This window comes from Gadus macrocephalus, chromosome 19 (genome assembly GCF_031168955.1).
Source record: "Gadus macrocephalus chromosome 19, ASM3116895v1".
Lineage (NCBI taxonomy): Eukaryota > Metazoa > Chordata > Actinopteri > Gadiformes > Gadidae > Gadus > Gadus macrocephalus.
The window spans coordinates 4,083,500-4,107,634 of record NC_082400.1 but is presented as its reverse complement, the minus strand read 5'-3'; the positions used below and the strand labels follow the sequence as shown (position 1 = coordinate 4,107,634).

The 24,135-nt window shown below is 49.2% G+C and overlaps 1 protein-coding gene across 2 annotated transcripts; it reads left to right on the top strand.

Annotated features, from left to right (window-relative positions):
• The first annotated feature begins 300 nt into the window (after positions 1–300).
• Positions 301–24,104, top strand: vldlr (very low density lipoprotein receptor). Of its 2 annotated transcripts, XM_060038950.1 has the most exons (20): positions 301–1,061; positions 3,492–3,611; positions 4,164–4,286; positions 5,946–6,062; positions 6,317–6,525; positions 7,701–7,863; positions 8,033–8,155; positions 8,700–8,822; positions 13,020–13,139; positions 13,724–13,849; positions 14,610–14,781; positions 15,241–15,465; positions 16,006–16,124; positions 16,663–16,802; positions 17,048–17,189; positions 18,768–18,917; positions 20,171–20,230; positions 21,608–21,688; positions 22,294–22,487; positions 22,786–24,104. In XM_060038950.1, exons 1-20 carry the CDS (start codon positions 986–988, stop codon positions 22,819–22,821), a joined length of 2,619 nt encoding a protein of 872 aa, XP_059894933.1. In that variant the 5' UTR covers positions 301–985; the 3' UTR covers positions 22,822–24,104. The 2 variants fall into 2 exon arrangements, with proteins under 2 accessions (XP_059894933.1, XP_059894934.1); XM_060038951.1 differs by lacking the exon at positions 20,171–20,230 and having other exon boundaries at positions 302–1,061.
• The last annotated feature ends 31 nt before the right edge of the window (positions 24,105–24,135 follow it).

Below are 24,135 nucleotides of genomic sequence, written 5' to 3'. Positions count from 1 at the left end.
TGTAAATAAGCTTGGTAACCCATCTCATGCACAGAACCGGATGCATACCGAACTGGAAATGACAATTGAATTAAATTATTATTATTATTATTATTATTATTATTATTATTATTATTATTATTATAATAATCACAAGATGTGTTTAGTATAATACAATTATCGTTGGAGAAGAATAATGGATGAGGACTAATTAGTATGCTGATTAAATATTAATAACAGTGCGTGGTGTTCAGGTGTCGGACTGTAAGAGAAGGAAGGGTTAATCTGCCACAAGTAGAGGGGGGGGGGGGGATGAGGAGGAGGAGGAGGAGGAGGAGAGATCCGCCAGGAGCTATACCCGGAGAGCCTCGTTGTGTGTATCAGGGGTGCGATCGGTGTATGTGTGTCAGGTTGGATCAGTGTATGTGTGTGTGTTTCAGGGAGTCTTTGATTGTGTGTGTGTGTGTGTGTGTGTGTGTGTGTTTGTGTGTGTGTATCAGCGGGGGTCCGGTCTGTGTGTATGTGTTTATATGTAGAAGCTAAGGGTGAGACGGCTGCATCCAGTCTCGTTTGTGTGTGTGTGTGTGTGTGTGTGTGTGTGTGTGTGTGTGTGTGTGTGTGTGTGTGTGTGTGTGTGTGTGTGTGTGTGTGTGTGTGTGTGTGTCATGTTGGATACGTGCATGTGTGAGTGTCAGCGTGCGGGCTGCTTGCTGTAATCAGGCCATGGACTGCAGCTTGTCCGCCACCTCGGGAGGAGGCACCGCGAGCCGGAAAGACGACGGCGCGTGAACCGACCGAGAGCATAAAGAAGGCGCGTGGTCGGGGCTTGTTGCCGTTCGTTCCCACAGAGCCGCAGTCCACTCGGTGTCGCGTGTGATTTGGATTTGGTGTGCGTGTGCAGCGGTTTTCTACAGTCCGTGGTGTGAACCGGGTTCCGAACCACCAGGCCAGCTTCAGTCACCCAGCAGCCGGCTAACAACTCCTCCACTCGGCTCCCCTAGCAGACATGTCCCCGTCCCTGGTGTGGCTCTCCTTGGCACTGCCGACGCTGCTGTGCCTCCTACACGGCGCTCCTGTACAGGGTGAGTGTGTGTGTGTGTGTGTGTGTGTGTGTGTGTGTGTGTGTGTGTGTGTGTGTGTGTGTGTGTGTGTGTGTGTGTGTGTGTGTGTGTGTGTGTGTGTGTGTGTGTGTGTGTGTGTGTGTGTGTGTGTGTGTGTGTGTGTGTGTGTGTGTGTGTGTGTGTGTGTGTGTGTGTGTGTGTGTGTGTGTGTTAATGCCCCAAGTGTAAACGGAGCAGCAGAATCAGGTGTCACGTCAGTATGATAAAAACATTTCATTCTCGGAATGGGACGGGCCGTCGATGGGTTGTTCTGCTCCCTCCTCTCCTTATCACATGGTAGGAGCGTATTCCCAATCCTTTGAAACAATATAGCCTTTACATCCATAAGATAATATCGCGAGTGTGTTTGTCTCGACTGCTCCTGCGCATTGTCGCCAATACGTGGGGTTCTGTGGCCCCATTAGAGTATATATTTAAATATTTATGTGTTTATTGTTGGAGTGGGAGCAGAATGGGGTTGGGAGAAGTGGGGGATCCTCCTGCCACACTGCAGCGGACCGCAGTGGGGCCATCCACTGTCGGCAGGTGTTTTAATGAGGACCGCACGGAGGCTGCGGTGGCGCGAGTCCCGCACGGAGGCTGTCTTGGCGCGTGTCCCGCGCACTGTTTACATGCAACACGTCCACGGACGTAGTGGTGTCTGATCAGACTACGAACTCCCGGTAAAGGAAACTCTCCCTAAAGGTTTGGTGTGAGCGTTGCCATGTGTGAACACCAACGCGCGTGTTTCGGCTTGCAATATCGGATGTTGATTCCGAATATATTACGTCGTCACGCAAATTGGCTGGCGACACCGCGAGCCTGATTAAAATGGATACATCGTAGGCTTATCTTGGCTCTGATTGGCTGCTTAAGATCCTGTTCTTTTGATCCAAATGGTGGGTGTGCAATCATTGGACGGCCCCATCTCTCCAAGGGAAGGGGGGAGAAAGAGGAGAGAGGGGGAGAGATGCAGGCTTGGTTTCTGTGAATTACTGTACCGTGACCTACAGTACGTCTGTTGCCCACCGTTTTAAATACGTGCCAGAGACTGTATTGTGGATACTAAATGTAAAGCTGTGTTTTAAATGCATACTATAGACTGTATACAATGTGGATACTAAATGTATAGCATCATTTAAACACGTACTATACTGTATACAATGTGATGCTACATGTAAAGTGTCTTTTTAATGCATACCATTGACTAATTGGATGCTAAATGTTAAGCTTAATCTTAAACGTGTACTATAGACCATACAATGTGACACTAAATGTAAAGCTTTGTTTTATACATGTACCACAGACTATACCTGTGGTTAAGGCCCACTTGGGCGCCTGATATGAATATCGGGAGATCGCTGAGGTATAAGCGGTGGATATTTAGTGATCCACTTCTGATAAATGATCATCTTAAAGGTCCTGCATTTAAAACTAACGATTCGAAGCCGCCAGCAAACTCCTTATCCCTCCGTGTGGTCTGAGTTGCGTTCTCTGGGACGTTGGCTGTACCGACGCTGATGGGCCTACCACAGTAGCTTGGGTTAAAACGACCTGTGGAACCGGACAATGTCAAACAAAGGCTTCTCCTCCATGGCTTAAGATTAGCAGCTGTTGTGATCTCGGAGGCTGGCTGTCAGCTGACTGAGCTATTGCCTGAATGATTTGTAGGTTAGCCCTTTGTCTGGCTGTCGATAAGATGTATTGCAATAATATCCTGGATTAGGTTCATTTCGTGTGGGACATTATTGCATAGTTAATATTGTGTTGGGTAGTAACAGCGTGCTCGATCAAAACTTGATTTCTATACACAAATGTCCTTCACAAGGGAAATGATGCAACAAGAGAAACGAATGACGCTAAATAAAAAGATCAAATGGTCTGTGATTTTAGGTGGATAATATATATAAACCATGGAGTCTTAATCCATAGTTTCAACTCTTCTTAATCATTATGATCAGATTGTACAGCCAGACCTACTTCTTGAACATGGAACAAAACTGGGAACCTCTGAGCTTTCCCTCTGATTGACCTGACTTCCCACAGGGTATACCTAAGGACTATGCCAAGGTCCGCCTAAAACATGGACTATAAATGTGTTTTTAGCGTCTTAATAGTTTAGTTTAGTTTTATTAATTTGTCACATACACAATTGTACAGGGAAAGGCGTAGTGAAATTATTATGTAGGAAGTCCGGCTATAATAACATATATTATCATTTTCGTAAAAGTCTGCTTATACCAATTGACTGACTTCTTGTGTATCGCTGTGTATGCGATTGCGAATATTTGCGCCTCCTTTTGCACCTTCCGAGAATGCAGTTCGGTACAAATTTTCTCTGGTTCCTTCCTCCCTCCCTGTCCCTTTTGGTGTTTCTTTCTCCCTCTGTCGTGACCTCTGACCTGGGGTTAGGGGCGACTCCGGAGTGTGAGGCCAACCAGTTCCAGTGTGGGAACGGCCGCTGCATCCCGTCGGTGTGGAAGTGTGATGGCGACCCAGACTGTACGGACGGCAGCGACGAGACCTCCTGTGGTGAGGCCTGGCTTTGACCTCCTCTGTTTTGGGTCAATTTGGTATTGCCAAATCCAAATGGCAATTACATTTAACATTTTTACATTGCCTCTTTATAACATCCCTTTTTTAGAGATATGAAAACTACAGTGTCATGAATTTCTGGATATATCGAACTCTACACAATCTACCCAACCATGGTGTACCTGTGCGCACACTATGTACACAGCCCAGATAGGCGGAGCTTGGTAGACATTATTATCCAAGCGCGTGTACATGAATGTGCGCGTGTCCTTGATCTAATGGTTTCCTTTACCTCGTGACCCAGTTAACACACACACACACACGCACACCCCCCCCTTCAACTGCTCTCTTGGCCACCCTCTATTCACCAGTTCATGCTGCCCCAGGGACTTCTGGGCCAGCATACCATCGTGATGCTATATTATCTATTTCTGCAGAGGAAAAAATAATTAATTCTGCATTTATTGTCTTCCTACTATTGAGCTGAGCAACATCCCCCCCCCCCCCACACACCCTCCTATAACTAAAGCGGTCCCTCTCCCCCTACAGAGAAGCTGACCTGTGCGGATTCTGACTTTGTGTGCACTAATGGCCAGTGTGTCCCCAAGCGCTGGCACTGTGACGGAGAGCCAGACTGTGAGGATGGCTCTGACGAGAGCTCAGAGATCTGCCGTGAGTACAGACCTCTCTAAACCCCCACAGCAGCAGGGCCTGGCAGTGGAGCAGGCTGTTTGCTAATCAGAAGGTTTGTGGTTTGATTCCCGGCTCCTCCTAGTGTCGTGTTGCCCCTCAGCAAGACTCCTATCTGATCTGTTTTCTTGCATGGCACACGGGCGATGGTGGCTGAGTGTTTTTTCTTCCTTATCTTAAAGCACTTTTACCACTGGTCAGAAAGCGCTTCATTAAAGCGTTCCATTTGCAATGTACTAATTTCCCCTCGCTCCTCCGAGCTGTGATGTCGGCAACAAAACAAACTATTCTGCCCTGATCCTTCAGTTCCGACCCATGTGTCCTGAAGATCCATAAAGCTTTGTGTTCAAAATCAGGAGAAGGGAAGGGATTTATCGACCGGAGATTTTGCTGTGCGGAGTCGAGCGTTTCTATGGCAACTGAAAAGTGGCCTGTTGGACCAAAAGGTTCTGTTTTTAAGGGATAGGGTTGGACCCGGGTTATGATTTAAGGTGAGGGAGTTGGACCTGGGTTATGTTTTAAGTTGTGGGAGTTGGACCTGGGTTATGTTTTAAGGTGAGGGATTTGGACCTGGGTTATGTTTTTAAAGGGATATGTAGTTTGACCTGGGTTATGTTTAAGAGGTTATTTAGTTTGAACTGTGTGTATGGAACTCTGACTCTGGACAGCTGTTAGAGAGCCTACTTTACCACCTGGTGTAAGTGGGAATAGGCTTTTCATAATCTGCCATGTCGTGAAACACAGCCTTTAATGTTGACTGGCTGAGTCCACTCACACTCAACAACCTGCAATAGCTTAAAAAGGTGGTGCGTGCCAAATGTTAAATGGACTGCATTTCTAAAGCTATTTTTATAATATTGCCTAAGATTCACCCATTCATGCACACATTCACAAACCAACGGCGGATTCAGCCATGCAAGGCGACAGCCAGCCCGTCGGGAGCGGTCAGGGTGAGTTGTCTTGCTCAGGGACACCTCGACACTCGGCTAGGAGGAACCAGGGATCGAACTAGCAACCTTCCGGTTACCAGCCAACCCGCTCTACCTCCTGAGCCACATCCCGCCCCCCGCTAAACATCTGTGTTGGAGCTACAACAAGGTGTTAACTCAAACCACTTTAAAGTTGAACTGGGAGGCTTGGTTTCTGAAACCAAGACGGGAGCAATGTGAAGCACACCAGCAGAAGGTGTCAGACTGGTCTGCGTGTTCCAGATGTACACAGTGTGTACGTGCAGCGTGGCTCTGGTTTCCCCCAGTGCCTCTGTTGTGTTTGAACAGCTGATAGGCCTGACTTGGCTGCCCCCCCTGGAATCTTGTGCGTGTGTCGGGGGCACATGCATCACACTCCACACGTGGGTGTGTGTGCGTCAGTCGGCTGGATTGGGGAAGCGGGTTGTTGAGGGTTCTGCTTTAGTTTAATGCATTATTATGCTGCAACTCAAACGTTAAGACAGCTGTCCGTTACTTTAATTCCAAAGATATGCTAAATCTGTTGAATAACAACCACAAGCTCTTGTTGAAATGTTTGTTTGCTAAATGTTTAGCCTGCTCCCAGACATGAGGCGCTTTAGGGTTTATGTGGAAGTGTTTCCTGCCGACATGCAGACGTGTTGATGAATGTTGAAACGTTGTGTTTCTGCAGACATGCGGACGTGTCGTGTGAACGAGTTCAGCTGCGGGGCCAACCAGTGTATTCCTGTCTTCTGGAAGTGTGACGGGGAGAGCGACTGTGATAAAGGAGACGATGAAGTCAACTGCAGTAAGCACACCGACGCACACATTCATGGACACGATTAATATCCCACACTTTAACGAGCAATGCTAGTTAAAGCTAGATGCAGTTAATTTGATCTTGTATCATACATTTTTTTCCCTAGTCTATGAATGCAATAGACGCAATGCGTTGTGGCTCCCAGTCCTGTATGACGTCTCCCAGTGGGAAGATTACTGGCGAGGGCCGGGCCTCCTGCCCCCAGCAGCGCCTAACCCTGTGACCTCCTCCCCTCCCGCCAGGCAACATCACGTGCGCGCCCAACGAGTTCACGTGCGTGAGCGGCCGCTGCATCTCCCGCAACTTTGTGTGCAACGGCGAGGACGAGTGCGGCGACGGCAGCGACGAGGTGGGCTGCGCGCCGTCCTCCTGCGGGCCCAGCGAGTTCCAGTGCGGCAACGCCTCCTGCATCCCCGCCAGCTGGGTGTGTGACGAGGACGTCGACTGCCAGGTGGGTCCGGGCTGTCGCCTTACATTTGTTGGGGCCTCTATTTTATTATTTACGGTAGCCGCCTGTTACTTGTTACTGAGATGCGCACTGTGATGACTTCGTACTGTGTGGCGTTCGTTTCCCGCCGTGGTGGCGATGCTGTGTTGTTATGCTGTGGAGAGCTTGTGATAAATGGACTAAACAAGTTGCATAAGAATAATTATTAGGGGTAAACATGGTAGCAGAAAATGGCTACTTCTAAAAACTACAAATTGCCTGTAGTCCTACGAGAATTGGAAAAATTAAGTGGAAATGTGGAAACGCGTGACTACTTGGACGAGAAAAAACAATCATTAGATGTAGCTCCATGGCTGAAAGGTAGGGATACCCCTCTAGAACTCATGGCTGTACACACGGCGTGATGCTGGTGAACGACCTGTTGGGCATTAGGGCTCCTCATCGGCCCGTCTCTGCTCCCAGTGCAGGTCCATTATTAAAAAGGTAATTATTATAATTGACATTTTACAAGGTGTTGCGTGATGATGAGCTGCGGCTGGATTTCTAAGTTATTGATGTCGAGCCGGCTGAGGCAAGTATAACGTAACCATGGTAACGGGCCGACGATGACGACATGGCTGTGAATGACAATGTGGCCGTCTCTCTGTGCGCGCGCCCACGCCAAATGAGAGCATGTTTGACAGAACTAGCACCTATCGTGGATGAGCTACTGCGGAGCCTTTAGGGAATGGCCAAACATTCACTGCCATGAACGCCAAACGTCTCCATTGGACCAGGTTTTGTGCAGTCCAACGCGCGTACCCTCATGGAAGGCAGGACAGGAGGCTTGTGCTAGAGGAGGCTGTTTCCTCGCGCTTCATAAGATCTGTCCTTGAGGTGTTGAGGCAGCCAAACAGCTAATGAGATGGTACTTTATTCATGAAAATTGAATAAATGCATGAGCATCGAATAACATTTGTACTGGGGTGAAGCATTTGGTCGATATGCATACAATGTGCACCAGACGACTGTAAATGGCACCATTTATCTAGTATAAATTGTCTATTGTTTAGTTCTTATTTAAATCGTTCTTTTTGCTGTGGATCCCTAATCGTGTCCGACGGGTTGGCATTATTATTTGTTCGGGGAAATGTATCTAGGTTTATTTATCCCCCCCCCCCCCCCCCCCCCCCTTTCAGGACCAATCGGACGAGTCCCACACCCGCTGTGGCCGGCACCCGACCCCCCCTGCCAGGTGCTCCTCCAGTGAGATGCAGTGCGGCTCAGGGGAGTGCATCCACAGGAAGTGGCGATGCGACGGGGACAGCGACTGCAAGGACGGTAGCGACGAAAGCAACTGTCGTACGTACCCCCCTGTTTAACCCACCTACTCTGTGATGTGTAAAGAGTGGGGGCTACTGGGCACTAGGTAGGGTCTGATCTGTGTTGGCCTCTGTGGACTAGGTAGTGTGGGTTAATATGGACTACTAGGTAGTGTGTTCTTACGTGTGTGTGTGTGTGTGTGTCCCAGCTGTGCGGACCTGTGGGGCTGACCACTTCAAGTGTGACGATGGCGGCTGTATCCCTGGCAACCGCCAGTGTAATGGTCTGCGAGAGTGCACTGACGGCTCAGACGAGAACAACTGCAAAAACGGTACGCGCGAGTGTGCAGTGTTTAATCTGTGTGGTCACTGCACTTCAAGGTAACTGATGTGGGTGTGTTCTCCCCTCTGGTTAAGTGGGCGTTCCGCTGGCATGCATCTGTTTTTGATCGAATAAAACGGATGGTTACAATTCTGTCAAATTGTTTGCGTGTACTCGTTTTTTTAAATGTTGTACATTGCCCCACTGCCTTCAGGAAGACAAAAAACATCTGATGCCCAAGATTGCATTTTAAGGCTCAATTAGCATGTAAACGCTGGTTAAGTGTTGCAGCTACTTTTCGCTTTCTGCCCATAATGATTGACTACATCCTGGCCGGATATATAATTGCATGTTGGGTTCTTTCCATGTTTGCACTACATCATGGCTTTATTGACTTGTTTCTTTCTTCACACATTGTTAACCTATAAACAAATATCACAATTTATTAATCCACCAAAATTACATATTGGTGTTAAGTATGATGCAGCGTGAATATGATTGACTGGACCCTACATAACTCCATCCTCCCTAACCCTGGGTGTCTCCCCGTCCAGTGACCCAGTGCAGCGGGCCAGAGAAGTTCCGCTGTCGCAGTGGGGAGTGCATCGAGATGACCAAGGTGTGCAACAAGGCCCGGGACTGTCCCGACTGGAGCGACGAGCCCATCAGCGAATGCAGTGAGTACTAGTACCGTGCTCATTACCGTAGTGGGGCAGTACCGTGTTCATTACCGTAGTGGGGCAGTACCGTGTTCATTAGATATACATCGTAGTGGGGCAGTACCGTGTTCATTAGATATACACCGTAGTGAGGCAGTACCGTGTTCATTAGATATACATCGTAGTGGGGCAGTACCGTGTTCATTAGATATACACCGTAGTGAGGCAGTACCGTGTTCATTAGATATACATCGTAGTGAGGCAGTACCGTGTTCATTAGATATACACCGTAGTGGGGCAGTACCGTGTTCATTAGATATACATCGTAGTGAGGCAGTACCGTGTTCATTAGATATACACCGTAGTGGGGCAGTACCGTGTTCATTAGATATACATCGTAGTGAGGCAGTACCGTGTTCATTAGATATACACCGTAGTGGGGCAGTACCGTGTTCATTAGATATACATCGTAGTGAGGCAGTACCGTGTTCATTAGATATACATCGTAGTGGGGCAGTACCGTGTTCATTAGATATACATCGTAGTGAGGCAGTACCGTGTTCATTAGATATACACCGTAGTGGGGCAGTACCGTGTTCATTAGATATACACCGTAGTGAGGCAGTACCGTGTTCATTAGATATACATCGTAGTGAGGCAGTACCGTGTTCATTAGATATACATCGTAGTGGGGCAGTACCGTGTTCATTAGATATACATCGTAGTGAGGCAGTACCGTGTTCATTAGATATACATCGTAGTGAGGCAGTACCGTGTTCATTAGATATACATCGTAGTGGGGCAGTACCGTGTTCATTAGATATACATCGTAGTGGGGCAGTACCGTGTTCATTAGATATACATCGTAGTGGGGCAGTACCGTGTTCATTAGATATACATCGTAGTGGGGCAGTACCGTGTTCATTAGATGTACACCGTAGTGGGGCAGTACCGTGTTCATTAGATATACATCGTAGTGGGGCAGTACCGTGTTCATTAGATATACATCGTAGTGAGGCAGTACCGTGTTCATTAGATATACATCGTAGTGAGGCAGTACCGTGTTCATTAGATATACATCGTAGTGGGGCAGTACCGTGTTCATTAGATATACACCGTAGTGAGGCAGTACCGTGTTCATTAGATATACACCGTAGTGAGGCAGTACTGTGTTCATTAGATATACATCGTAGTGGGGCAGTACCGTGTTCATTAGATATACATCGTAGTGGGGCAGTACCGTGTTCATTAGATATACATCGTAGTGAGGCAGTACCGTGTTCATTAGATATACATCGTAGTGGGGCAGTACCGTGCTCATTAGATATACACCGTAGTGAGGCAGTACCGTGTTCATTAGATATACATCGTAGTGAGGCAGTACCGTGTTCATTAGATATACATCGTAGTGAGGCAGTACCGTGTTCATTAGATATACATCGTAGTGAGGCAGTACCGTGTTCATTAGATATACATCGTAGTGGGGCAGTACCGTGTTCATTAGATATACACCGTAGTGGGGCAGTACCGTGTTCATTAGATATACATCGTAGTGAGGCAGTACCGTGTTCATTAGATATACACCGTAGTGGGGCAGTACCGTGTTCATTAGATATACACCGTAGTGGGGCAGTACCGTGCTCATTAGATATACATCGTAATGGGGCACCTCAGCACTGCATGTAGGTAATGCGCCCCGGGTTCGGTTCCAACCTGTGGTCCTTTGCTACATGTCATTCCCTCTCTTTTACCAAATGCCTTCCTGTTTCTCTGCAAGGCCCCCTTCCACTAAGATAATGTCTACAAATGTAAAATAACGTAAAAGTGACGCACGGTAGCCATACTGATGCGTGTTCCAAAATTGGTACGGCCTTGATCGGTTACTCTCAAAGCATTGAGCTGAGGATGTTATGCTGCCTTTCTGAATAAGCCACATTCATTTTTCTCTATTTTATTTCAAGAACTGCCTCATAATTAAACCAGGGTAGCCGTGGGGTCTTAAAAGTCTAAAAAATGTCTTAAATTTCATGTTCCTAAATTAAGGCCTTAAAAAGTCTTAAATTGCGTTACCCAAGTCTTAATTTTTTAAAGATGGTCTTAAATTTCCTACTAGGATATGTTTCGTAGTCAACCGGACTAACACAAGGGGAAAATAGGGGGCGTTTTGCGTATCGGGGTTTTGCGTAACGTCAGAGCACGTCTCATTTAGAGAACGACTCGGAGTATGCGCGAACAATACTTTGGGTTTTCGCGCCGGCAATCTCAACAAACATAATCAGTCGAGAGGAGACGCCACATCATGGGGAATCAGGGCTCTCAAGTCTCACGCATTCGGCGTGAGACACGCAATTCGACCCATGCACACGCTCACACGCCACACTTCGTATTTCTCACGCAGAGAAATTACCAGGATAGCGCCCACCAACTTGCGCCACTATTTAACAGTGGAACAGGTAGGAATCAAATGGGTTCCCCTTACGAAGGGTGACCAGACGTCCTCTTTTGCCCAGACATGCCCTTTTTTTGAGACACTTATAAAAATAAATATGTCCGGGCGGAATTTCAAAATCGTCCGTGATTTTATTAAAGCCTCATACATGTTCACATTAAATTTGCGTTGCGTTCCTCTGGGTCGGTCACAAACTACTTAAGCTAAGCCCTCCCCACCTCAGTTCTGTTCGCTTTGCATTGCTGGAAGTGAGTAGGGGGAGTGGTTAAGTAGAGCCTTCAGATTGGACGGTTTGACTTTAGAGTTACTGTCATGTTTTGTATATTTTTTTTGTTGCCATTATTGTTTTATAGGGACAAACATTAACAAATTTCTCCTACAGTGGATTGATAAAGTTCTATCTATTGAACAGAAAGAAACACTTGGTCACACACTTTACCACAGCATTGGCCTACTGAATGCCACAGATATATTTTAAGCATTGGACTGAATGCCACATAAATATATAATTATGTTTTTGCACGTTTGCAACATTTAAAAGTTCAGGGAAAAGTATAGCCTCTACTGGTGTTGCTTAGGCCAATATCCTTTTGAGGCAGTGTTGTTTCCGAATATTAGTGTTAAGGGCCAATAATGCTTACTATCATACATTAGTCACCATGTCTGTGGACGGGTTAGGGTTCGGGCTGGCTCCATACATTACGAAGGAGTTAGTAAAAGAGGTCAACGAGGCAAGTGGTGGATTCATTGAAATGGTTGAGGAAATTTGAATGCTGAGAAACTACAGCAATTTGAAAAGAGTTTGTTTGTTTATATTTTATATTGTGTGTTGAAAGTTTGATATTTAAACCAAAAATACAGCTACACTTTCACACCATCACTTTGTGTATTGTTTTTTTAATCTTTTATTATCATTTCTGGGTACATAGTCTCTAGAGACATCAGGCCTCTAGACTTTGAGTTAGGCCCTCAGTTTGGCTCTTTGATTGGTGAGTGCACACTTATCCTTTGGCACATTCATTAATGTATTGACATGAATGTTTCATATGTTCCAAAAAAACATGAATAACATATGCACGACCGCGTTTTACGACTGCTTAATGGGTGCGATGTAGGTCTTAATTTTCATTGAAGTGGTCTTAAAAAAGTCTAAAAAAAGTCTTAAATTTGGGTTGATCAAACCTGGGGAAACCCTGTAAACAGAAATGATCGAGGGTGGTTCATGACTACATAACAGGGTGGGTCTGTTTTGGAATGTCGACGATGTTAACCAGGGTCTCAACAGATGTGTATGAATATCCTAGCAGATCTTGTTCTTGTTCCAGATGTGAGTCGGTGTCAGATGGACAGTTGGTTAACTGTGATCTGAAGACTTCTATGAATATCCTTGCAGATGTTCTTGAATGAATTAGGGCTGCGCAATTATTTGCATATTCATTTAAACCTTGATTTTGGCCCAGCGTGAAAGGTTGCTTTTAATTTATAATCGAATATAGACTAATACTGAAATCTTTCCTGTACCTTCAAAAAGAAGGCTATACCATTACATAAATCTCATTTACTCCATTCGTAGTATTTTTTTTACCAACGTTAGGACCAAAGAATATGATTGTAATCGTTTAATCGCAATCAGAATATTGAGCAATTATCATTTGAGTCATCATTTTGCAGCTCTAGTATGAATGGACAAGCAGCTGTTGTTCCAGATGTGAATGAGTTTGCGTTGTCCACTGGATTTGAAGAGGCGAACGTTCCTGTCCTTCCAGGTGTGAACGAGTGTCTGCTGAACAACGGCGGCTGCTCCCACATGTGTAAGGACATGGTGATCGGCTTCCAGTGCGACTGCACCCCCGGCCTGCAGCTCATCGACCACAAGACCTGCGGAGGTACCCCCCCCCCCCCCCCCCCCGTGCCCTGCCCGCCGCCCAATGCCTCGCTGGCTCTCTTGTGTCACATGTGGTGTTTGGAAACGGCCCTCGCTCAATAAGTGACCTAAAAGCAGAGTTAATATTGTATCAGGGCGGTTGAGCAAGATCCGGTTTATTGGGCAGCTCGGGAGAGTCCGCCATGCACTCGCTCAGGAGCACTGAAGCCTGAGGTGCCAGAGGGGAAGGAAAGTCTTTTATGTCAGCAAATAAATATCAGTTGGTACAGTTGAACCGGTTTATCGTTTGTGGTGAGTAGATTTGTCAAAGTAACCCGTTGCCACAGCAGTTATCTGTTGGGATGTGCAGGAACTTCACCAAGGCCCTGGCCTGAAGTATCTCATCCTTGAGCTTATAGGAGAAGATAATATTGCTCCAAACACGGGGCGCAGAGAGCTTTAACACTGTGCATGATGGCCTGTCATTTTCCCTTCACTGTCTTTCTTGTAAAGATGTCGGGGGTTTGCTTCCTCCGTTCCGGTCGTCTGAACATGTCCCGACGGTTGTTGTTGTTGTTGTTGTTTTTTTGTGTTTGTTGTCTCCAGACATCAACGAGTGTGTGAACCCTGGCATCTGCAGTCAGATCTGCATCAACCTGAAGGGAGGCTACAAGTGTGAGTGTCACAACGGCTACCAGATGGACCCCACCACGGGGGTCTGCAAGGCTGTGGGTGAGTCTCCCCTGTTGCGCCGTCCCCAGGGGGGCGGGCGGCGGGCGGGCGGTGGGTGGGTGGACCAATGAGATGACTGTTTACCATAGAGACCAGATTAAACCTAACTAGCTTACCACAAGATGAAGGACGATGAGTCGTAGTGAAACGGTAAAAGCAAAGCGTTTGCTTTGTGGATGTGTCCGTGTGGATGGTTTCTATCGTCATGGTAATGATATCCAGGTTTGAATAAGAAGAAAGGAGGACTGTTTTTAGTTTCTGGCATCAGAACCATTTACCCAATCAGACTCTTTGAAGAGGTCAGATGACCTTGGCGATGGGCAGTAAGGGAGTAGACGACTTAAACAATCAATCAATTGAAGTATAGAACAGCTCCCAGCTGGCCCTGCTGCTGTCTGAGCTGGGGAGGACTCGGGAGTGGATGTAAGGCTCAATATTAATATTTAAAAACCTTTTAAAGGTATTCATTTCATGCCTGTCTAGTCCATACATTTGGCATTCATGATTCTCCTTGCTTTAGACCGTTTGTCGCTGTATTGAATCAGATTCCCTTTGGGTAAGCCCCTAGCTGTTAATGGGAGCGGCTCGAACAACGGGGTTCTGTCCACTCCGACCAGCTGTGTGTCGTGACCTATCCTCGCTGGGCTGCGTGGGGGGGGGGGGGGGGTTTGGTAATGTCGACAGTAAGCCCCAAACAAAGGGACTGTTGTGGCGCCGACAGTGCATGAAGTTGATGCGACCTCCGTCGGATCCTCCTCAGGCAAGGAGCCCTGCCTGATGTTCACCAACCGCCGGGACATCCGGCGGCTGGGCCTGGAGCGCCGGGAGTACACCCAGGTGGTGGAGCAGCAGAGGAACACGGTGGCGCTGGACGCAGACTTCAACCAGCAGACCATCTTCTGGGCGGACCTGGGCCAGAAGGCCATCTACAGGTCAGACCCCCCCCCCCCACATATAGACCTGGGCCAGAAGGCCATCTACAGGTCAGACCCCCCCCCCCCCCCCCACATATAGACCTGGGCCAGAAGGCCATCTACAGGTCAGACCCCCCCCCCCCCCCCCCCACACACACATAGACCTGGGCCTGAAGGCCATCTACAGGTCAGACAAATGACTGTGCAGCCATTTAGCAGATGCTAAATGATGCTACACCATAGCTGGTGTAATTGTCGTTTTCCAGAAGCATCCCATAAATAAATGGCTTGACGGAATGGTACTGCAGCAGTAATGGTAGGAAAAACGTACACATTGTTGTAAAGGAATTGTGTCCCAGTCCCCATTCTGCTATATGGTAGCGGTTAGTCTTTAGCAGACCGGACTCTGGGATCTCATTCAGCACCTTGGAAGGAGCCCGTGTCTCTCCTTACCGCTCTCCGCCTCCCTCCTCTCAGCACGGTTCTGGGCAAGAAGGCGGAGCAGGGCATCCACACCATGGTCATCGACAACGTGCAGACGCCCGTGGGCATCGCGGTTGACTGGATCTACAAAAACATCTACTGGTCCGACCTGGGCACCAAGACCATCGCCGTGGCGACCTTCAACGGCACCAGGCAGAAGGTTCTGTTCAGCAGTGGTCTGAAGGAGCCCGCCTCCATCGCTGTGGACCCGCTGTCTGGGTAGGGAACTGTACTTAAGTTACAGGGCAGTTACCATAGTCTGTTTAGCCTTAAAATGACTCCTCAGTTAGGACATAATCAGCTTCACAGGTTCACAAAAGGTGATAATAAGCCATCGCGTGACATCCAGACAACAAACGGTCGTTCACAACTCAAAGCTGCTGAGACTTCTGTACAGACATCAACTGACATAAAGGGTCAGTTGGAGTTGGTGCTGGTGGACAGAGCAGCGGGCACACAAGCACTTTCTCCCAACTGCCACCATCTCTACTTTAATTTAGTCTCTTTGGGTGTAAAACCTGAATGTGCACTCATCCCCGATGTTGAAGAATCTGCACTAATGGTCCATGTTAAATGTATTTAGAATTCATGTTAACGGTAAATGAACTGGCATGTTGAGTACAGTTAATGGTTGGTTTGGATGGAGGGGATTAAGCACCAACACATTGTCACAGCGACTCTGGACACGCCTTTATCTTGGCCATGCCGTGGTGGTGCGTAGTGCTCTGGGCTAATCTGTGTTAATGGTTTGTCCTCCAGGTTCCTGTACTGGTCTGACTGGGGGGAACCAGCGAAGATAGAGAAGTCGGGGATGAATGGAGCCGGCCGACGGACCCTGGTGGAGACGGACATCCAGTGGCCCAACGGCATCACCCTAGGTAGGAGAGACCCCCCCCCCCCCCCACCCCCATCACTCACTCACACTCGCTGGGTGATTATCCATGTTCTCCAGCAAGATGACTCAGCTCATCTGGTCTCTCGCCCAGTGGCCTGTCCATAATGGATGAGGACTGCAACCGTTGCCCTGGTTACCACACTACCTCACATGTCAGGTGGTCGATCATTTGGATCTCTTATGGTGGCCTCGTGTAATTTGGCTATTCAAATGCAATGCACATGGCACTTCGCCTTGGTCTTCTGCAAGTGGATATCGTTTGAGGAGGTCTGGAGCAGAGTCCAGTCCTCTCGCTCTCTCCATCTCCCACATCGGTTAGCCATAGACTAGTCCTCCCCTCTGCTCGATTTTATTATTATTAGTTTTTACGTCTCTAATACCTCTACTCCTTCTGTCTCCTTAACCCTGTCCTCCTCCTCCCCCTCTTCTGCTACCACGGCTGGTTCGTCGTCCCCTCTTCCATCCTGCTGTTCTCTCCCTCCCTCTCTCTCGCTCCTCGTTATGACCTCCCCCTCCTCCAGACCTGATCAAGGGCCGGCTGTACTGGGTGGACTCCAAGCTGCACATGCTGTGTAGCGTGGACCTGAACGGGGACAACCGGCGGAAGGTCCTGCAGTCCTCCGAGTTCCTGGCTCACCCCTTTGCCCTCACCGTGTTCGAGGTACGCTCATCCATAGATAAAGGCTGTGGGCTGTGATGCGTTTATATTCATGTCTTTAATGCATTAGCCGTTAATGTTTTATAATGATCCTGTTATAGTTCAGTAGATAAGGATTAATGTATTGATTTCCGCTGACTTAATTGCATTGCTAATCGTATGGCGATGCAAAGCGTCCAGAGTGAGAGGAGTGTAGGATTCCTTCGGGTGCGTTTTGAGTCTAACCCTGACGTAACTGGACCCTGCAGGACCGCGTGTTCTGGACGGACGGGGAGAACGAGGCCATCTACGGAGCCAACAAGTTCACGGGCTCTGACGTGGTGACGCTGGCCAGCAACCTGTATGACCCCCAGGACATCATCGTCTACCACGAGCTCATTCAGCTCTCCGGTAAGGACGCAAGCGCTGGAGTGGGAGTACTTAATCGTCTGGACTCCTGCACGACTCCTCCTCCCCCGTCCCGACTCCTCCTCCACCGCCCCGACTCCTCCACCGCCGTCCCGACTCCTCCACCGCCGTCCCGACTCCTCCTCCCCCGTCCCGACTCCTCCTCCCCCGTCCCGACTCCTCCACCGCCGTCCCGACTCCTCCACCGCCGTCCCGACTCCTCCACCGCCGTCCCGACTCCTCCACCGCCGTCCCGACTCCTCCTCCTCCCCCGTCCCGACTCCTCCACCGCCGTCCCGACTCCTCCACCGCCGTCCCGACTCCTCCACCGCCGTCCCGACTCCTCCACCGCCGTCCCGACTCCTCCACCGCCGTCCCGACTCCTCCACCGCCGTCCCGACTCCTCCACCGCCGTCCCGACTCCTCCACCGCCGTCCCGACTCCTCCACCGCCGTCCCGACTCCTCCACCGCCGTCCCGACTCCTCCTCCTCCCCGTCCCGACTCCTCCACCGCCGTCCCGACTCCTCCTCCTCCCCGTCCCGACTCCTCCTCCTCCCCGTCCCGACTCCTCCTCCTCCCCGTCCCGACTCCTCCTCCTCCCCGTCCCGACTCCTCCTCCTCCTCCGACTCCACCCCGTCCCGACTCCGACTCCACCCCGTCCTGACTCCTCCTCCGACTCCACCCCGTCCCGACTCCTCCTCCTCCTCCGACTCCACCCCGTCCCGACTCCTCCTCCTCCGACTCCACCCCGTCCCGACTCCTCCTCCTCCTCCGACTCCACCCCGTCCCGACTCCTCCTCCTCTGACTCCACCCCGTCCCGACTCCTCCTCCTCTGACTCCACCCCGTCCCGACTCGTCCTCCTCTGACTCCACCCCGTCCTGACTCGTCCTCCTCCCCCGTCCCGACTCGTCCTCCTCTGACTCCACCCCGTCCCGACTCCTCCTCCTCGTCCTCCACCCCGTCCCGACTCCTCCTCCTCTGACTCCACCCCGTCCCGACTCCTCCTCCTCTGACTCCACCCCGTCCCGACTCCTCCTCCTCTGACTCCACCCCGTCCCGACTCCTCCTCCTCTGACTCCACCCCGTCCCGACTCCTCCTCCTCTGACTCCACCCCGTCCCGACTCCTCCTCCTCTGACTCCACCCCGTCCCGACTCCTCCTCCTCTGACTCCACCCCGTCCCGACTCCTCCTCCTCTGACTCCACCCCGTCCCGACTCGTCCTCCTCCCCCGTCCCGACTCGTCCTCCTCCCCCGTCCCGACTCCTCCTCCTCCCCCGTCCCGACTCCTCCTCCTCCCCCGTCCCGACTCCTCCTCCTCTGACTCCACCCCGTCCCGACTCCTCCTCCTCTGACTCCACCCCGTCCCGACTCCTCCTCCTCTGACTCCACCCCGTCCCGACTCCTCCTCCTCTGACTCCACCCCGTCCCGACTCCTCCTCCTCTGACTCCACCCCGTCCCGACTCCTCCTCCTCTGACTCCACCCCGTCCCGACTCCTCCTCCTCTGACTCCACCCCGTCCTGACTCCTCCTCCTCTGACTCCACCCCGTCCTGACTCCTCATGTTCTCCTCCCCAGGTCCCAACTGGTGTACAGAGAAGGGGGAGAATGGGGGCTGTGCCTACCTGTGTCTCCCCGCCCCCCAGGTGAATAAGCACTCCCCCAGGTACACCTGCGTGTGTCCCCAGGGCCAGGAGCTGGCGGAGGACGGACTGCGCTGCCGACCAGGTGTGTGAAACGCACGCACTCACACACACTCTCACTCGGATCACCTGACAGCTCTCCTCTCCTTGAGGACGCATACTGATCTCACCTGAAGTAGAAAGACTGGGCGGTGGTCTCCCTTGGCAACCTTGGTGGTCGCCAGGGGATCAGCTTGAATGCAGAAGGCTGATGGGGAAGTGAGGTGTGTGGAGCTGAAGGAGGAATGTTATCGTGAGTTATTAGGGGCAGTGGTGTGGCTAGCAACCCCCCCATGCTGTTGGCAAACACACTGATCGTGTGTGTGTGATCGCTTTAGCGGGAATATGATCCATCCAATGTAATCTACAGATGGTTCACTTTAGAAGAACAGGTTGTACAGGAGGGGAGCTCTGACAGACGGTCATGGTGGGACGGACGTCGAAAAAAAATTCTCAATTTGAAGTGAGACCTTGTCTTTTCTCCGGTCATACAATGTGTTTCTAACGTGGGTCTGATCGCGCCACAAATGAGGCAAAATCTCCATTCCGTATGCAGGACTCGTCTGCTCCTCGTCCTCAAGAGAAGGTCATGTGTGGCACATTGAATCCTGTTTGGTGTACGTTTGAAGACTGTTCCTAATGCATTGTGGTTAGGCACTGCAGGAGTCTGAATGTATCCATCCACTCTTTAACTGTTGGTAGCGCTCCACGTGACTCGCTCACCGTCCAATAGGAGCAGAGCAGAGACTAGGAGCTAGCTCGTATTTACATGTTTAACCTTTTGAGCTGCAGATGGGCGTCCTGTCAGATGTTAGGGGGGGCTTCAGCTGGGAGACGCAGTCTCTTGTGCTTTTATTCTATTTTTATTCTTCCAATGTTTTTATATCTTGAGCCTTGTTTCTTAACTGGGTCGCGGTTGTGATGGAAAGCGGTAGAATAACAGTTCCTAGCCCCAAGCCGGGGTTTAGATTAAAGATCTGTCAGGCGAGGCTGAAAACATGAAGCGCTTCTGCTTATTCTCATGAGCTTTGGTCTCTTTTCCTTCCAAGAAAGCAGACTTTTAGAAGCGCCTTCATGTGCTGTTGTGTTGGCGCCTTCTTTCTCTTTTCCCGGGGAATGAATGGCTTCATCAAATGGTTCCCGTTCTAATTGTACATGTTGAGCCCTTACTCGGTCCTCTGGGACGGCTGATCTCATTTCCCAGACCTGCTGGGTGTGAGCAGTCGGAAGTGGGCCAACTCGGGGAAGTCACTGTAGCTAAATGCTGTTGTCCAACTCTGAGCGTGCCCTGTCTGACAGAGTCCGCCCCCGCCCCGGCCTCTGAGGATGCTGGTCGAGGTGGGACCAGCCCCGCCCCAGGTAACGGCTCCCTCGCCGGTGGTCCGACGCGACCGACCGGCACCGTGACTAACTGTACTCGCCGGCTTATTAAAGTGTGAAGGAGATGCACGCGCTCGTCTGCTTTGGCCGCGGTCTGCGTCTTTGTTGGCTTTGTGTACGCTGGAGAAAATGCCTAATGACATTAATCACTAACTTTATCCTATCGCATTAGGGGAATGCAATGAACTGGGTCTAGTTTGGGTATCTACCTCACTATTGCTTTGGTCTGTGTTTTAATGCTTGTCTGTGCCGTTGTCTTGGAAGATATGTGCTTAACTAACATTCATTTGATGTTAGTCAACTTGGAGTTTGCTGGGTTGTGATTCAAGGTGTAGTATGTTGAATTTGGGGACATCTAGAGGAACAGAGTTGGCAGAAATGGAATATGATATTCCTAAATGTTTGAATTGGTGTATAACCCAATGGAAACCACAACCTTCTTCACCTTAGAATGAGTCTAGATGGTAGGTCCTCTTCCATAAGGCTGAGAGTGTTTTATATCATAATCACCATCTTGCCTGAAAGCTAAGACCATTTAGTTTTACGGACTAAATGACCCCATCAAAATGATAAATCTATCAATGAACCACACCACTTGTAGACTAGGACATAATTTGGAAGAACCTACAGACTAGTACAGGCAAGCATAGCTTCTCCTAAATCATTAGAAAGGGAGTGGTGACTGGCGGGGATTCAGTTGGTTGTTACGTACTGCTGAATGCCACTTAATACCACACAATGCACCTTAAGGTAATCCTCACTGGTGTAACCTTAATCCTACACACTGCACCTTAAGGTATTCCTCACTGATGTAACCTTAGTCCTACAAACTGCACCTTAAATTAATCCTTAAATCTGATGTAACCTTAATCCTACACCCTGCCCCGTTTAGGTAATCCTCACTTGTGTGACATTTTCAGTCTTGAATTCCCAATATTTTGCCAAGGCTTTCTGGTGAGCTGGATTCATGTTCTGTCAAAGGATCGTTCATTTTGCCAACTGACTGTAGACCTTAGCAACAGCAGACTGTAACCTTGGCAATGAACATCATTTGGGGTCTTTGCAATGAAGAAATCATTATGTGGAGAAGAAGGATACCGTGTTTCTATTTAGATTTCAGGACTAAAGCAATGGCATCTCTCACCTAGTCAGCTCCTTCTCTCGCTCTCTCTCGTGCCTGTGATCTTGTATCCTGTGAGGTGTGTTTTCAACCTGCTTATGCTGACTGCTGGAGTCCCTTTTGATCTGGCAGTTTGAACCTCATTTAATTAACCTTGTGGGTTCATGCGCTCTACATTATGTTGGCGTCATGGACCGGTTCCTCATAACCCTGGGTCTTCTGGGTCTGTCTTCCAGAAGCCAACGTGAGCACATCCATCCACGAGGTTGATTCTGCAACCAGAGGGTCAACTGCTGCATGGGCCATCCTACCCGTTTGTGAGTAAATAGTTGTATGATATATTTAACCCTTTGTACTTCTTCATTCACTTGCTGTCAATAATACATATTCTAACATTGAATTACCTAAATAGATGGTAAATTGTAAATGGCTTGCATTTAAACAGAGCTTTTCTACCAGTGGCCGTTGTACAATACACTGTACAATATTCTCTCACATTGACCCATTCATGCACACATTCACACACCGACGGCAGAGTCAACCATGCAAGGCGACAGCCAGCTCGTTGGGAGCAGTTAGGGGGAGGTGCCTTGCTCCCTCAGCTAGGATGAGCGGGGATTGAACTAGCAACCTTCAGGTTCTACCTCTTGAGCCAAATGACTCCCAAACATAGTCAATGGAAAGAAACGATGGATCATCGTCCCGTTTACATGCACACCAGACACGTGACTAACCTGGTTAGCAAAGTGACTAACCTGGTTCACACAGTGACCTGGTTTCCTCACTGCCATGTCCATCCTGAAGCCTGTTGAGCAGAAGGGTATCCCCCCACAGGGAAACCAAGGGAGTTTTCTGGTGGGCAAGTCGGGTGAATAAGTGCTGTCGTCCTTACGGCCGCCTTGTGTGCGTTCGTCCCCTGCAGTGTTGTTGTCGATGGCGGTTGCCGGAGCTTACCTGATGTGGAGGAACTGGCAGCTGAAGAACCAGAAGAGCATGAACTTTGACAACCCGGTGTACCTGAAGACCACCGAGGAGGACCTGAGCATCGACATCAGCCGACACGGAGCTAACGTAGGACACAACGTAGGACACAACGTGGGACACACCTACCCAGCAGTGAGTACCTCTCCATAGGCTTGCCTTTTTTTGTCTTCACATACTAAGTGTACGTGTCAGTCTCGCTCACTCTCAACTGCTCTGTGTATTGTATTTGGATGCTTACTGTAGGCTAGTTGGAAACCAAACTGCTGTGTATTTGGATGCTGATTGGTGTTCATTTGTATTCTGGTGCTAACTAGAGTGTATTTTTTAGTTCAGTGACCTATAGAGAAATGTGACGCGCCGTTCCACAACAACCTTTGCTAATGTCAGATATCGGGTGACTAATGAAAATTGTTCTTTTGCTGTACTCCAGATATCTATAGTGAGCACAGAGGATGACTTGTCCTGATCGTTTCCATGGCAACCACCCACCCCTACCCCATCCAGCCCCATCCCCTGTGCTCCGGGTGTTGCATGGCGCCCCTGGCGTTTCCATGCGGTCCGCGGCAACAGCAGCCAGACCTTATCGTGGGACCGCAGGCCCTCTGAAGTGCATTACGTCATTGCTCCAGATGGTCGCAGGAGGGGGTGGGGGGGGGTGGGGGTATTTATTATGTGAATATTATAATGAAATGGTGTCCAGTATGTTTTCGCAGTGTCGGGTTGGGGGTGGGGGGGGGAATCTTGCGCTATTTGTGCCAGTGATGACGGCCAATGAGAGGGGAGCAGAAGAACAGTCTGGCCAATGAGCCGTGAGCAGAACGGTGTGTGCTCACTTTGTCTAGTGGTCCAGCTGGTCTCCTAAACACCCTCCCTGTCCACTAGGAGGGGCCACATCTTCCTTCTGCTGTCTGGGGCTCTGCTGTTAAGGGTGTGGGTGTGGAGTCTGACGGTATAAACAGGATAACCCCTGGAGAGGAGAGGAGAGGAGAGGGGAGGGCTGGTTGGGTCTAGGTGGCTTTAGTTGGTTCAGATTTCTTTCCAACATTATTTGTGTCGCATCACATTCGGACCAAACAAGGTTGAAAACAAATGAGGCGTCCTAATGAAACGGCCTGGTCTGGTTGGAGCGAGATGACCCAGACCCCCCTGATCAGCCAGTCAACCCTCGCTCTGACAACCAAACCTGTATTAATATTTATGTTTGTTTGGACAATGTCGTGCGAAGATGTACATTAATTTATTATCCGGTTTTTGTTTTCATTTTCTTAATGAACCATTGCTTCCTGACAGACGTTATCTTGTGGGACGAGGTGTTAGTTTTCTTTTCACTGTTAATGATTATGTATTATCAAAAATGTGTGAGTTGCCATGGTTACAGCGTTTTGTACATTCTATACATTTAATCCCATAATATCCTCTGACATGACAGCCGATCAGGACTCCCTTTCTCTCAATGCACTTTGATCAAATGTTCCTTCTGTGAATAAGATTGTATACATTTGACTTGAGATAATTTTTTGCTATGGTTGGGTACATTACCAGGGTTATAAGTATTTAACAAACAAGATGTTAAAATGTAAAAGAAACATGACCGAATTTGTTAAAAGATATTTTGTATGTTTGTGTGCTGTTGTACGTTTTTCTAGCCTTGTACAGTCTGGGGAATTAAGATTTGAACACGCTGTATCTGTCAACAAGCTGATTTGAAAATCACTTCAAAATAAAAGCTGAGCTACAGTTCATCTGAAACGTTGCATCCCGTTTTGTTTACGCCCAGTCC

Coding starts and splice junctions, on each gene's coding strand:
- vldlr (XM_060038950.1), top strand. CDS start 986: ATGTCCCCGTCCCTGGTGTGGCTCTCCTTGGCACTGCCGACGCTGCTG. Junction 1,062..3,491: donor ACACGGCGCTCCTGTACAGG/GTGAGTGTGTGT, acceptor ACCTGGGGTTAG/GGGCGACTCCGGAGTGTGAG. Junction 17,190..18,767: donor CGAGCTCATTCAGCTCTCCG/GTAAGGACGCAA, acceptor TCTCCTCCCCAG/GTCCCAACTGGTGTACAGAG.